Consider the following 13,551-nt stretch of genomic DNA (forward strand, 5'->3'; position numbering starts at 1 on the left):
ATCCTTTTGTAACCTATGACAACCCTCAGCTCCATCCACAACTCCTCCAACCTTCGTATCATCTGCAACTTACTGACCCATCCCTCCACCTCTTCATCTGGGTCATTTATAAAAATCACCAAGAGCAGGTGTCCCAGAACAGATCCCTGTGGAACTCCTCTGGTCACTGAACACCAGGCAGAATGCTGAATACGTCCACTATTACTGTTTTCTACATACAAGAGGTAGCTGGGCCAGTCGCAATGATCTTTGAATCCTCTTTGGCTGCAGGGATGATGCCAGAGGATTGGAGAAAGTCAAATGTAGTCCCTTTGTTTCTTTCTTTGGCGTGGCTTTGCGGACGAAGATTTATGGAGGGGGTAAAAGTCCACGTCAGCTGCAGGCTCGTTTGTGGCTGACAAGTCCAATGCGGGACAGGCAGACACGGTTGCAGCGGCTGCAGGGGAAAATTGGTTGGTTGGGGTTGGGTGTTGGGTTTTTCCTCCTTTGCCTTTTGTCAGTGAGGTGGGCTCTGCGGTCTTCTTCAAAGGAGGTTACTGCCCGCCAAACTGTGAGGCGCCAAGATGCACGGTTTGAGGCGATATCAGCCCACTGGCGGTGGTCAATGTGGCAGGCACCAAGAGATTTCTTTATGCAGTCCTTGTACCTCTTCTTTGGTGCACCTCTGTCACGGTGACCAGTGGAGAGCTCGCCATATAACATGATCTTGGGAAGGCGATGGTCCTCCATTCTGGAGACGTGACCCACCCAGCGCAGCTGGATCTTCAGCAGCGTGGACTCGATGCTGTCGACCTCTGCCATCTCGAGTACTTCGACGTTAGGGATGAAAGCGCTCCAATGGATGTTGAGGATGGAGCGGAGACAACGCTGGTGGAAGCGTTCTAGGAGCCGTAGGTGATGCCGGTAGAGGACCCATGATTCGGAGCCGAACAGGAGTGTGGGTATGACAACGGCTCTGTATACGCTTATCTTTGTGAGGTTTTTCAGTTGGTTGTTTTTCCAGACTCTTTTGTGTAGTCTTCCAAAGGCGCTATTTGCCTTGGCGAGTCTGTTGTCTATCTCATTGTCGATCCTTGCATCTGATGAAATGGTGCAGCCGAGATAGGTAAACTGGTTGACCGTTTTGAGTTTTGTGTGCCCGATGGAGATGTGGGGGGGCTGGTAGTCATGGTGGGGAGCTGGCTGATGGAGGACCTCAGTTTTCTTCAGGCTGACTTCCAGGCCAAACATTTTGGCAGTTTCCGCAAAGCAGGACGTCAAGCGCTGAAGAGCTGGCTCTGAATGGGCAACTAAAGCGGCATCGTCTGCAAAGAGTAGTTCATGGACAAGTTTCTCTTGTGTCTTGGTGTGAGCGTGCAGGCGCCTCAGATTGAAGAGACTACCATCCGTGCGGTACCAGATGTTTAAAAAACAAGTAATAGGGAGAATCCCAGGAATTATAAGCCTCTTTCAGGTAGCCAGAATACCCGACTATAAAGCTGCCTATTATTCCCAATGTGGCTGTTGGGTGGCCACCTGAAAGTGGAGAACCCAGCCAGGAGGAGCACTTATCTAACCCTCCTCCTGTAGGTATATTCTCCGGCTCGGAGAAACCCCCAATTCACCTGAAAGCAGCACAAGGCAAAGCGGAGCACAACTTTCAGGTGCCTAGCAGTCCCTGCTGCCTGACAGTCCCCTGGTGCGAGACGCTCCAGCCCTGTAGTCCCGCACCATGAGGCTGTTAGACAGCTGCCCCGTCCCGACTCAGGATTTAGTTTGCTCAATGACACCTCTCCCTGCTGCGGTCCTTTCAGGAAACAGAACACTGCCTTCAGCGCTGCCACCTGAATGTTCTTTTGCAGACACCCACAGCCACTCCAGAGACGCATTCTCCAGGTGATTCCACCTAAAAGCAGCTATAGACTGGTGAGTCTAACGTCTGTGGTGTGCAAACTATTGGAGAGGATTCTTAAGGATAAGATCTATGAGCATTTGGAGAAGTACAGTCTAGTCAAGGATAGTCAGCATGGGTTTGTGAAGGAAAGGTCATGCCTCATGAGTCTAATTGAGGTTTTACAAAAAAAATTGAAGCTAGAGCAGTAGGTGTGGTCAATATGGATTTTAGTACAGCATTTGACAAAGTCTCCCATGAGACACTCGTTCAGAAAATCAAGAGGGATGGGATCCACAGAACCTTGGCTGTGTGGATTAAAAATTGTCTTGCTACTAGTTACTGACCTCCAGATAAAAGATGTTCCATCTACTACTACCCTCTGCTTTCTGTGGACAAGCTGATTCTGAATCCACGCAGTCAAGTTCCAAGGATCTCAGGACTTTCTCTGCTGGATCCAGCCCCTAAGTCTCATGGTTGAATCATATGTCACTGGGCAAATACAAACCTGGGCTTTCATTAGGAAGTCTTTTATTTTGGTGGCAATGATAGACCTGGTCATGACAATATTTGGAGGGATGGGTCCCAGGTTGCACCTGTCCCACTCGGTGACTGGGGCTCGGCCACCATCCGGACAGAGCAGCTCAAAGTCACCAGCAGTCCAACCAGGGGCCCACCCACTCGTGGCCAGATCTGCAGAGAGAGAGAGAGAGAGAACTTTGTTAACAAATAGTCTCCTTCACAAGAGAACCTCTGGACAGAACCAATCTGAAACTTCCCCAGCACCTCCTGAAACATCACTTCCCTTGCGCTGACGGCAACTGTAAAGTTATTTATCTATCCTTTGATATTTATAATCTCTCTTGAAGGGTGGCATGGTTTGCTGTCACCTGGGTTTAAATCCCGTGCTATCTGTAAGGAAATTGTACCTTCTTCCTGGGTCCGCGTCGGTTTTCCCTGGGGACTCCAGTTTCCTCCCACCCTTCGAAACGTACTGGGATAGTGGGATAATTGGTCACATGCGCAAAGCAGACTCATGGGCCAGGAGGACCTGTAAATCTTGCTGTGTCTAATTACAGCCATACCTTGACCTGCAGCCAGGTTGCCTTCTGGAGGTGGGGACGCAAATCAGTTTGGGTGCAAGTCGATCATCATAGGTGAAATATGCTCATCCGAGCTCCTGACACCGGTCTTTAAATCCTCACCCCAGCTGCCCCCTTACCAGACAGCCCACCCCCCCCCCCACCTCGATATCCCAACATACTGGCCACAGACTCTCTCCTAGCTTCTTGCCGCCCTCCCAGCCAAGCTCCTGATGTCCTGACCTCAGATCTTTGCTCCGGCCGCTCAGCCACTGGAGGTCCTGAAGCCTCAACTGCGGGCGCTCTCTTCGGCCACCCAAATGCCAGAGCCCCCAACACTCCGGCCACAGACCTTCTCCTAGGCCCCTCAATGTACTGTACAACAGAAACTTATGCTGTAAATTTTATAATTTTTATTAAGCCCTCCGATTGGATGTTACTCGATCAAGTCAAGGTATGGCTGTATTTTTTTTTTAATTGTTTTTGCATTTTTAGGTAATTTAATGATTCCTATGGTAGTTGGTGTATCCTGTGTACCTCTATGGCTGCAGTAAGTTAGAATTTCTGAATGTTCCTTCCTCACCACTGGTTCTAAAGACTTTACCTCTCCACCCAATAATTCCTTCTAATCAGTACTGAAACTCTCGATCTTCCCATCAATTGTCACATTTGCAGCCTTGATTTAAGTCGCAATATAGGCTCTGACTTACACTCAATGTTTTCCATTAGACTGTGATGTTCCAGGAAAGCAACATCTCCAAAGTTTTTTCCATTGGAATTCCCAACTAAACACCTGGAGAAATATCAGCAATTATTCTCACTCGGCATTTGTTGTAACACAAATATATCATCGTTTTTTAAAATTCAACCCCACTTTCTGTCCAATGACTGAAGAGCTCAGCGCACCACTAACGCCAGGCCATCACCTCTAGCAATGTGGGGTTTATCACGTCGCACAGCTCCAGTGAGTACCCCTGGTTCTCTGGGGAATGGGTGGCATCCCAATGAGTCTCCACACATCTGCGATGGAGCATGTGAGGTTTACCCTTGGGATTGAATGGGCCCAGTAAAAATGGCCAGGCTCCCAGTACCTGCGACATCTCAGCAATGCATTTGAACACCTTGTATCCCAAAGGTGATCTTGAGACTTCTGCCCCATGGTCTTTCCCAACCGAATCTGCTTCCTCAACCAACTCTTAAATAAGCTTCTGGTTCTCATTATTATTGTGTTTGGATTGGGAATTGGATCCAATAGTCAGGAAATTATTTTTCATGTGTATAAAGCCTTGCTTTTCTCCCCTCTGGAGATCAGGACTGGTGGGGAGGATGTACTTGACACAGGAAATGTGCAGCACCAGACTGCTACCTGAGTTGAAAAGACATGAAGGGTTCTGGATGTGTCTACCCTTCCACTGAGGGCAGTGGCCGAGACCCTGGAAAAGAAATGGAATATCCCAGTGGGCACTAAAGCCAGGAGCATAATTGGAACAAAAGTTAAAAACACAGCAGGCCAAACAGTGTCCTTTATTTTTTCTTTGGCTTGGCTTCGCGGACGAAGATTTATGGAGGGGGTAAAAAGTCCACGTCAGCTGCAGGCTCGTTTGTGGCTGACAAGTCCGATGCAGGACAGGCAGACACGATTGCAGCGGTTGCAAGGGAAAATTGGTTGGTTGGGGTTGGGTGTTGGGTTTTTCCTCCTTTGCCTTTTGTCAGTGAGGTGGGCTCTGCGGTCTTCTTCAAAGGAGGTTGCTGCCCGCCAAACTGTGAGGCGCCAAGATGCACGGTTTGAGGCGTTATCAGCCCACTGGCGGTGGTCAATGTGGCAGGCACCAAGAGATTTCTTTAGGCAGTCCTTGTACCTTTTCTTTGGTGCACCTCTGTCACGGTGGCCAGTGGAGAGCTCGCCATATAACACGATCTTGGGAAGGCGATGGTCCTCCATTCTGGAGACGTGACCCATCCAGCTCAGCTGGATCTTCAGCAGCGTGGACTCGATGCTGTCGACCTCTGCCATCTCGAGTACTTCGACGTTAGGGGTGTAAGCGCTCCAATGGATGTTGAGGATGGAGCGGAGACAACGCTGGTGGAAGCGTTCTAGGAGCCGTAGGTGGTGCCGGTAGAGGACCCATGATTCGGAGCCGAACAGGAGTGTGGGTATGACAACGGCTCTGTATACGCTTATCTTTGTGAGGTTTTTCAGTTGGTTGTTTTTCCAGACTCTTTTGTGTAGTCTTCCAAAGGCGCTATTTGCCTTGGCGAGTCTGTTGTCTATCTCATTGTCGATCCTTGCATCTGATGAAATGGTGCAGCCGAGATAGGTAAACTGGTTGACCGTTTTGAGTTTTGTGTGCCCGATGGAGATGTGGGGGGGCTGGTAGTCATGGTGGGGAGCTGGCTGATGGAGGACCTCAGTTTTCTTCAGGCTGACTTCCAGGCCAAACATTTTGGCAGTTTCCGCAAAGCAGGACGTCAAGCGCTGAAGAGCTGGCTCTGAATGGGCAACTAAAGCGGCATCATCTGCAAAGAGTAGTTCACGGACAAGTTTCTCTTGTGTCTTGGTGTGAGCTTGCAGGCGCCTCAGATTGAAGAGACTGCCATCCGTGCGGTACCGGATGTAAACAGCGTCTTCATTGTTGGGGTCTTTCATGGCTTGGTTCAGCATCATGCTGAAGAAGATTGAAAAGAGGGTTGGTGCGAGAACACAGCCTTGCTTCACGCCATTGTTAATGGAGAAGGGTTCAGAGAGCTCATTGCTGTATCTGACCCGACCTTGTTGGTTTTCGTGCAGTTGGAGTGGGAGGCGGCGGCCCCAGTCCAGGCACAGGGAGAGCAGCAGCGGCCCCGGCCCCGGTCCGGGCGAAGGGTAGACGGCGGCGGCCCCGATACGGGCAGGAGCAAGGGGGAGACGGCGGCCCTGGCCTCGGTCGTGTGAGGCAGGCGGAGGCCCCGATACGGGCAGAGAGTTGGAGGCGGCGGCCCCAGTCCAGGCACAGGGTGAACTGCGGCGGCCTCGGCCCCGGTCCGGGCAGTATGGACCGACCTAGGAGGGGAGGCAGGCCCCTCCAGCCCGGGTAAGAAACCTGCATAGGAGAAGGCCACTCCGATATAAAACCTACGACCCAAGGACCTCGCTGCCACGTCCCAGCTTGCTTGGCCACGGCACACGAACCATGGGTGTAAAGGGTGGGGCCAGTACTGCGCGCACTGCACTCCACCTAAAAGCTCCTTTGCGCAGGCCCGACGACAGGTCCACGTCCTCCCCCTCCATGTCCTCCCCCTCCACGTCCTCCCCCTCCACGTCCTCCCCCTCAAAAGATGCTCACAAACTCAAGCTAGCATGCTGGAACATCAGAACCATGCTAGACAAGGCTGACAGCCACCGACCTGAACGTAGGTCTGCTCTCATTGCACATGAACTCCTCAGACTTGACATCGACATAGCCGCTCTCAGTGAAGTCCGCCTGGCAGATGTAGGCAGCCTCCAAGAACGCGGCGCGGGCTACACACTCTACTGGTCTGGCAAGCCTTCGGATGAACGACGCCTATCTGGTGTAGGCTTCATGGTCAAGAGCTTCATTGCCTCCAAACTCGAAAACCTTCCGACAGGCCTCTCAGACCGAATCATGTCCATGCGACTCCCACTTCAAAACAAGCGTCACATCACCCTCATCAGTGTCTATGCTCCAACCCTCCAGGCGGAACCAGCAGAAAAGAACAAGTTCTACACCGACCTGCGCAACCTCATCCAACGTACCCCTACAGCCGACAAGGTTGTCATCCTGGGCGACTTCAACGCTCGTGTCGGCAAAGACTCAGAAACCTGGCCAGGAATCCTGGGCAAGCATGGCGTTGGCAAGTGCAATGACAATGGGCGCCTCCTGTTGGAGCTCTGCGCAGAACAGCGACTTGTCATTACAAACACCCTTTTTCAGCAGAGGGACAGCTTTAAGACCACCTGGATGCATCCCCGATCCAAACACTGGCACCTCCTGGACTACATCCTGGTGCGAGAAAGTGACAAACAAGATGTGCTCCACACCAGGGTCATGCCTAGCGCGGAATGCCACACTGACCACCGGCTGGTTCGCTGCAAGCTCAACCTTCACTTCAAGCCAAAGCCCAGGAACAATAAAGCCCCCAGAAAGAGGTTCAATGTTGGAAACCTGCAGTCAGACGAAGCGAGAGGAAACTTCCAGGCAAACCTCAAAGCAAAGCTCGACGTTGCAACCCGCCTCACGGACCCGTCCCCTGAAACCCTCTGGGATCAGTTGAAGACTACCATACTGCAATCCACTGAAGAGGTACTGGGCTTCTCCTCCAGGAAAAACAAGGACTGGTTTGACGAAAACAGCCAGGAAATCCAGGAGCTGCTGGCAAAGAAGCGAGCTGCCCACCAGGCTCACCTTACAAAGCCGTCCTGTCCAGAGAAGAAACAAGCCTTCCGTCGCGCATGCAGCCATCTTCAGCGCAAACTCCGGGAGATCCAAAATGAGTGGTGGACTAGCCTCGCCAAACGAACCCAGCTCAGCGCGGACATTGGCGACTTCAGGGGTTTCTACGAGGCTCTAAAGGCTGTGTTCGGCCCCTCACCCCAAGTCCAAAGCCCGCTGCGCAGCTCAGACGGAAAAGTCCTCCTCAGCGACAAGATCTCCATCCTCAACCGATGGTCAGAACACTTCCAATCTCTTTTCAGTGCCAACCGCTCAGTCCAAGATTCCGCCCTGCTCCAGCTCCCTCAACAGCCCCTAAGGCTAGAGCTGGATGAGGTTCCCACCCTGGATGAGACATATAAGGCAATCGAACAACTGAAAAGTGGCAAAGCAGCAGGTATGGATGGAATCCCCCCAGAAGTCTGGAAGGCTGGCGGCAAAACTCTGCATGCCAAACTGCATGAGTTTTTCAAGCTTTGTTGGGACCAAGGTAAACTGCCTCAGGATCTTCGTGATGCCACCATCATCACCCTGTACAAAAACAAAGGCAAGAAATCAGACTGCTCAAACTACAGGGGAATCACGTTGCTCTCCATTGCAGGCAAAATCTTCGCTAGGATTCTACTAAATAGAATAATACCTAGTGTCACCGAGAATATTCTCCCAGAATCACAGTGCGGCTTTCGCGCAAACAGAGGAACCACTGACATGGTCTTTGCCCTCAGACAGCTCCAAGAAAAGTGCAGAGAACAAAACAAAGGACTCTACATCACCTTTGTTGACCTCACCAAAGCCTTCGACACCGTGAGCAGGAAAGGGCTTTGGCAAATACTAGAGCGCATCGGATGTCCCCCAAAGTTCCTCAACATGTCCTTTATGTAGCAATGATAAAAATGCATAACCGACGTTTCGGGCTTGAGCCCTTTATCAAGATATGGAAAATGTCGGCAGGTGTCCAAACGAAAAGGTAAGGGGAGGAAGGGTAAGGGGTGTCCCAAAGACAGGAGGTAATAGGTGGAGAAAGGAGGCAGGGGACAGCAGGAAACAGGGGGAGGATAGATGACTGTAAATAGAGAGGGAAGGGGGAGTGGAGGGCTGACGGGTGGGGGGTGTGGAGGGCTGACGGGTGGGGGGGGGGGGAAGAAAGGAGAGCAGGTTAACAGAATCCGGAAAAGTCGATGTTAATGCCATCTGGTTGGAGGGAGCCCAGACAATAAATTCAGGGGTTTTTCCTCCAATTTATAGGTGGTCTTGGTGGGATAGTACATGAGGCCATGGACAGACATGTGAGTGTGGGAGTGGGATGCAGAACTGAAATGGTTTGCCACTGGCAGGTCCCTTTGGCGAACAGAGCCAAGGTTCTCTGCGAAGCAATCTCCCAATCTTTATAATTGGAACATTTATTTCCATCTTTCCTTACAGTACAGAAAAAAGCTAGTTCGTCCCACCAGAGTGGATACTAGCTCACAAAGTGATCCCACTCCTCACTCATTTTCCCCACAGCCTATTCTCCCATTAACTCTTCACAATGCTCCCCACATAGTTATGGTGAGCAATGAATGGGCCGGCCCATAGGTCTTTAGAAGAAGGTGCCACTGGGAAGCAGGTTTCACACAGGAACTGTCTTCACACTCTTCCAAGGCCTTTCATTTAAAAAATAAACATTATGAAAAAAAATACATGCAAAAAAAAATTGGAAAAATGGTGAGGACACTTCTTTACATTCATTATCGTGTCTTGTCTGTGCATTTGTACATTTGTCTGCAGATTTACTAAAATGTTGCCTGGATTGCAGTATCTAGAATACGCAGAAAGATTGAGTAGACTGGGTCTTTATTCATTGAAGCGTAGAAGGTTGAGGGGGGATTTGATAGAGGTATTTAAAATTATGAGGGGGATAGATAGAGTAGATGTGAATAGGCTCTTCCCCTTGAGTGAAGATGAGATTGGAATGAGGGGTCATAAGTTGAGGGTTAGGGGGCAAAAGTTTAGAACTAACATGAGGGGAAGCTTCTTCACTCAGAGAGTGGTGGCTGAGTGCAATGACCTTCCGGAGGAGGTGGTTGCAGTAGGGTCATGTTTGTCATTTAAGAGAGGGTTGGATGAGTACATGGATGTGAGGGGACCAGTGGGTTATGGAGAGGGAGCAGGAGATAAGTTAAATTGATGTGGAGTAGAGGGGCCAAGATGGCCTATTTCTGTACTGTAATAGTTATATAGTTATTTATAGATCACAGAATATTCCAGCACAGGCCTTGCAATGTGCTGAACATAATCAAACTCAACCTCTGATGCTTGCTGCTGATACATACCCCTCCCCCCCACCCTCCTTCATATTCCTGTGTATCTGGAAGCCTCTTGAACACGACTAGTGTACCTGCTTCCACCACTATGCCTGGCAGCCCATTCCAGGCAGTCGCCACTCTCTGTGCAAAGTATTTGCCCCATACACATCTCCCTTAAACTTCATCCTCTAGTGTGGGACCCTGGGGAAATGGTCCACCTTGTCAATGCCTCTCCTGGGTTTATAGACGTCAGTCAGGATGTCCCCTACCATCCAGAAAAGACAGCAGAAAAGTTAGCGCAGCGCTGTTACAGCGCAAGCGACCCAGGTTTGAATGCCACGCTGTCCGTAAGGAGTTTGTACGTTCTCCCCATGTCTACATGGGTTTTCCCCAGAGTTTCCTCCCACCCTTCAAAAAAAAAACAGCAGGGGGTGTAGGTTTATTGGCGTGTTTGGGCAGCATGGGCCGAAAGGGCCTGTTTCCATGCTGTACATACAATTTAAAGAAACAATAAACCCAGTAACACAGCCACATTGTGTTAAACCTCTCTGTACACCTCCCATTCATGGTATTAACATGATGCATTAGCACAGTCCATGGAAAGGGACGATTGCACTGCTGTGTTTGAGGTTTGTGCATTGGACCCAGCCTCTCAGCGTGCAGATGCAGCTGGACCTTAGATGCTGGGCCTTCCGCAAAAAGCCTTTGCTTTGGCAAAGTGCTTCCTCCTGCAGCCTGGAACGGGCAGTGACACCATTCCCTAACTGAGCGTTTCATTGTGCTGGGAGACCAATGGGGTTTGGGCAGACCACAGTGTGCCTTTCACCGAGTTGATGACCTTCCAGCAGCACTGAAGGTCTGACTTGGCATGTGTCCCTGGGAACAGACCGTGGATCAGAGAGTCCTCGGTTACTCTACTACTGACATTGGGCCAACACAAGGACCCTTGTGTCCTGCTCTGGACTTTTTTTGCAAGCATAAGTCGGAGAGGTGGGCAATCATCTCACCCCCCCTCACTGCCCCCTGCCCTCGAATTGGCTGTGGCCAGGAGACCCTGAGTGCACAGGGCCCACTGACAACCATTCAGGTGGGAGCTTAACCCTGAGGGTCAGTATGACAGGGCTGGAAAGATACCTGAATGGGGTCAGTGAGCCACTTCCACTCCCCCAACTCAGAGTGCAAGAGGCAAAGGGGGCAGATCCAGTCCCTGAAACACGTCACTTATCATGAACGTGGAGAAAAGAAACCATTTGACGAGGAAGTTGCCAGAACTCGGGCCTGAGCTACAGGGAGAGGTTGAGCTGGCTGGGGTTTTATTCCTTGGAGTGCAGGAAGAGGAGGGGTACAAAATCATGAGAGGACTAGATCAGGTGAATGCGGAGAGCCTTTTACCCAGAGAATATAGGTTTAAGGTGAGGGGACAGCGACACCTGGACACCAAAGATGCATACATCAGGATGCTCTTCATTGACTACAGTCCAGCATTTAACCGATCAGCAAACTCCAAGACCTGGGAATTAACACCCCACTGTGAAATTGGATCCTGGATTTCCCCATCTCCAGACCACAATCAGTGAAGATGGGTAAGAACTTCTCCTCCATAATCTCCATCAGTACCGGAGCACCACAGGGCACGTTCTTATACCCTGCTCTACTCACTTTACAGACTGTGTGGCTCGGTACGACAATAACACCATCTACATATTTGCCGAAGATACCACAGAAGTGGGTTGTATAAAGGAAGGGGATGAGTCAGCAGGCAGGAGGGAGATTGAAAACTTGACTGAATTGTGCACCAACAACAACCTTGCACTCCGTATCACCAAAACTAAGGAACTGATTGTTTTTTTTTTGTTTTCTTTTTTTTAAATTTTTTATTTTTCACACCATAAATCACATTAACCATGATGCACACTTTTTCCTTTTCACACATATACAGTGCCATTTTCTCCCCACCCCCCTCCCTCCTCCCATCCCACCCTCCCTACCTCCCCCCTCCCGTCCATTTAAGTACAAAATCTAGGATACATCAAACCAGTCAGACAATGTTGTCATTCAATAAAAATACACCAGAAATTCCACTGAGTCCATTCTTTTCATTTCCTTTTCCTTCCGTTAACTTAGGTAGTGATTATCGCTGGTAGGTTTTTTCTATTGTGTTTAATGTAAGGCTCCCATATTTGTTCGAATATTTCAATATTATTTCTTAAACTATATGTTATTTTCTCTAATGGAATACATTTATTCATTTCTATATACCATTGTTGTACTTTCAAATTATCTTCCAATTTCCAGGTTGACATAATACATTTTTTTGCTACAGCTAGAGCTATCTTAACAAATCTTTTTTGTGCATCCTCCAAATTAATTCCAAATTCTTTGTTTTTTATGTTACTTAGGAGGAAGATCTCTGGATTCTTTGGTATATTGTTTTCTGTTATTTTATTTAATATCTGATTTAGATCTTCCCAAAATTTTTCTACTTTCTCACATGTCCAGATTGCATGAATTGTTGTTCCCATTTATTTTTTACATCGAAAACATCTATCAGATACTGTTGGGTCCCATTTATTTAACTTTTGAGGTGTAATGTATAGCCTGTGTATCCAGTTATATTGTATCATACGTAACCTCGTATTTATTGTATTTCTCATCGTTCCAGAGCATAACTTCTCCCATGTTTCCTTTTTTATCTTTATATTTAAATCTTGTTCCCATTTTTGTTTAGTTTTACCATTTGTTTCCTCATTCTCCTTTTCTTGCAGTTTAATATACATATTTGTTATAAATCTTTTGATTATCATTGTATCTGTAATCACATATTCAAAGTTACTTCCCTCTGGCAAACTCAAACTGCTTCCTAATTTATCCTTCAAGTAGGATCTCAATTGGTAATATGCCAGCGCTGTATCTCCAGTTATATTGTATTTATCTTTCATTTGTTCAAAGGATAAGAATCTATTTCCTGAAAAACAATTTTATATTCTTTTAATCCCTTTTTTCTCCCATTCTCTAAAGGAAAGGTTATCTATTGTAAAAGGGAGTAACTTGTTTTGCGTCAATATTAGTTTTGGTAATTGATAATTTGTTTTATTTCTTTCTACATGAATCTTCTTCCAAATATTAAGTAGATGATGTAATACTGGAGAACTTCTATGTTGTACCAATTTTTCATCCCATTTATATAATATGTGTTCAGGTATCTTTTCCCCTATTTTATCTAATTCTAATCTAGTCCAATCTGGCTTTTCCCTTGTTTGATAAAAATCTGATAGGTATCTTAATTGTGCGGCTCTATAATAATTTTTAAAGTTTGGCAGTTGTAAGCCTCCTTGTTTATACCATTCTGTTAATTTATCTAGTGCTATCCTCGGTTTCCCCCCTTTCCATAAAAATTTCCTTATTATTTTCTTTAACTCCTTGAAGAATTTCTCTGTCAGTTGTATTGGCAATGCCTGAAATAGGTATAATATCCTTGGAAAAATGTTCATTTTAATACAGTTTATCCTTCCTATTAGTGTTAGTGGTAAATCTTTCCAATGCTCTAAATCGTCCTGTAATTTTTTCATTAGTGTATAATAATTGAGTTTATATAGTTGGCCGAGATTTTTGTTTATTTGTACACCTAGGTATCTTATTGCTTGCATTTGCCATCTAAATGGTGATTCCTTCTTAAATTTTGAGAAATCCGCATTATTCATAGGCATTGCTTCACTTTTATTTACGTTGATCTTGTAACCCGACACTTCTCCATATTCCTTCAATTTCTTATATAATTCTTTTATTGATAGTTCTGGTTCTGTTAAGTATACTATAACATCATCCGCAAATAAACTGATTTTATATTCCTTGTCTTTTATTTTTATCCCTTTTATATTATTTAC

At 47.6% G+C, this 13,551-nt stretch overlaps 1 protein-coding gene across 1 annotated transcript in view; it reads right to left on the bottom strand.

The window, feature by feature from the left end:
- sxph (saxiphilin) overlaps positions 1 to 13,551 on the bottom strand; it is a 184,933-nt gene that overhangs the window by 3,446 nt on the left and 167,936 nt on the right. Inside the window, exons 14-15 of the mRNA XM_069933630.1 lie at positions 3,663 to 3,745; positions 2,379 to 2,563 (exon numbers count right to left, since the gene is read on the bottom strand). Coding sequence (XP_069789731.1) covers positions 2,379 to 2,563; positions 3,663 to 3,745 — 268 coding nt within the window. The remainder of the gene's footprint in view (positions 1 to 2,378; positions 2,564 to 3,662; positions 3,746 to 13,551) is intronic.

The sequence above is a fragment of the Narcine bancroftii genome, chromosome 4 (assembly GCF_036971445.1).
Source record: "Narcine bancroftii isolate sNarBan1 chromosome 4, sNarBan1.hap1, whole genome shotgun sequence".
Lineage (NCBI taxonomy): Eukaryota > Metazoa > Chordata > Chondrichthyes > Torpediniformes > Narcinidae > Narcine > Narcine bancroftii.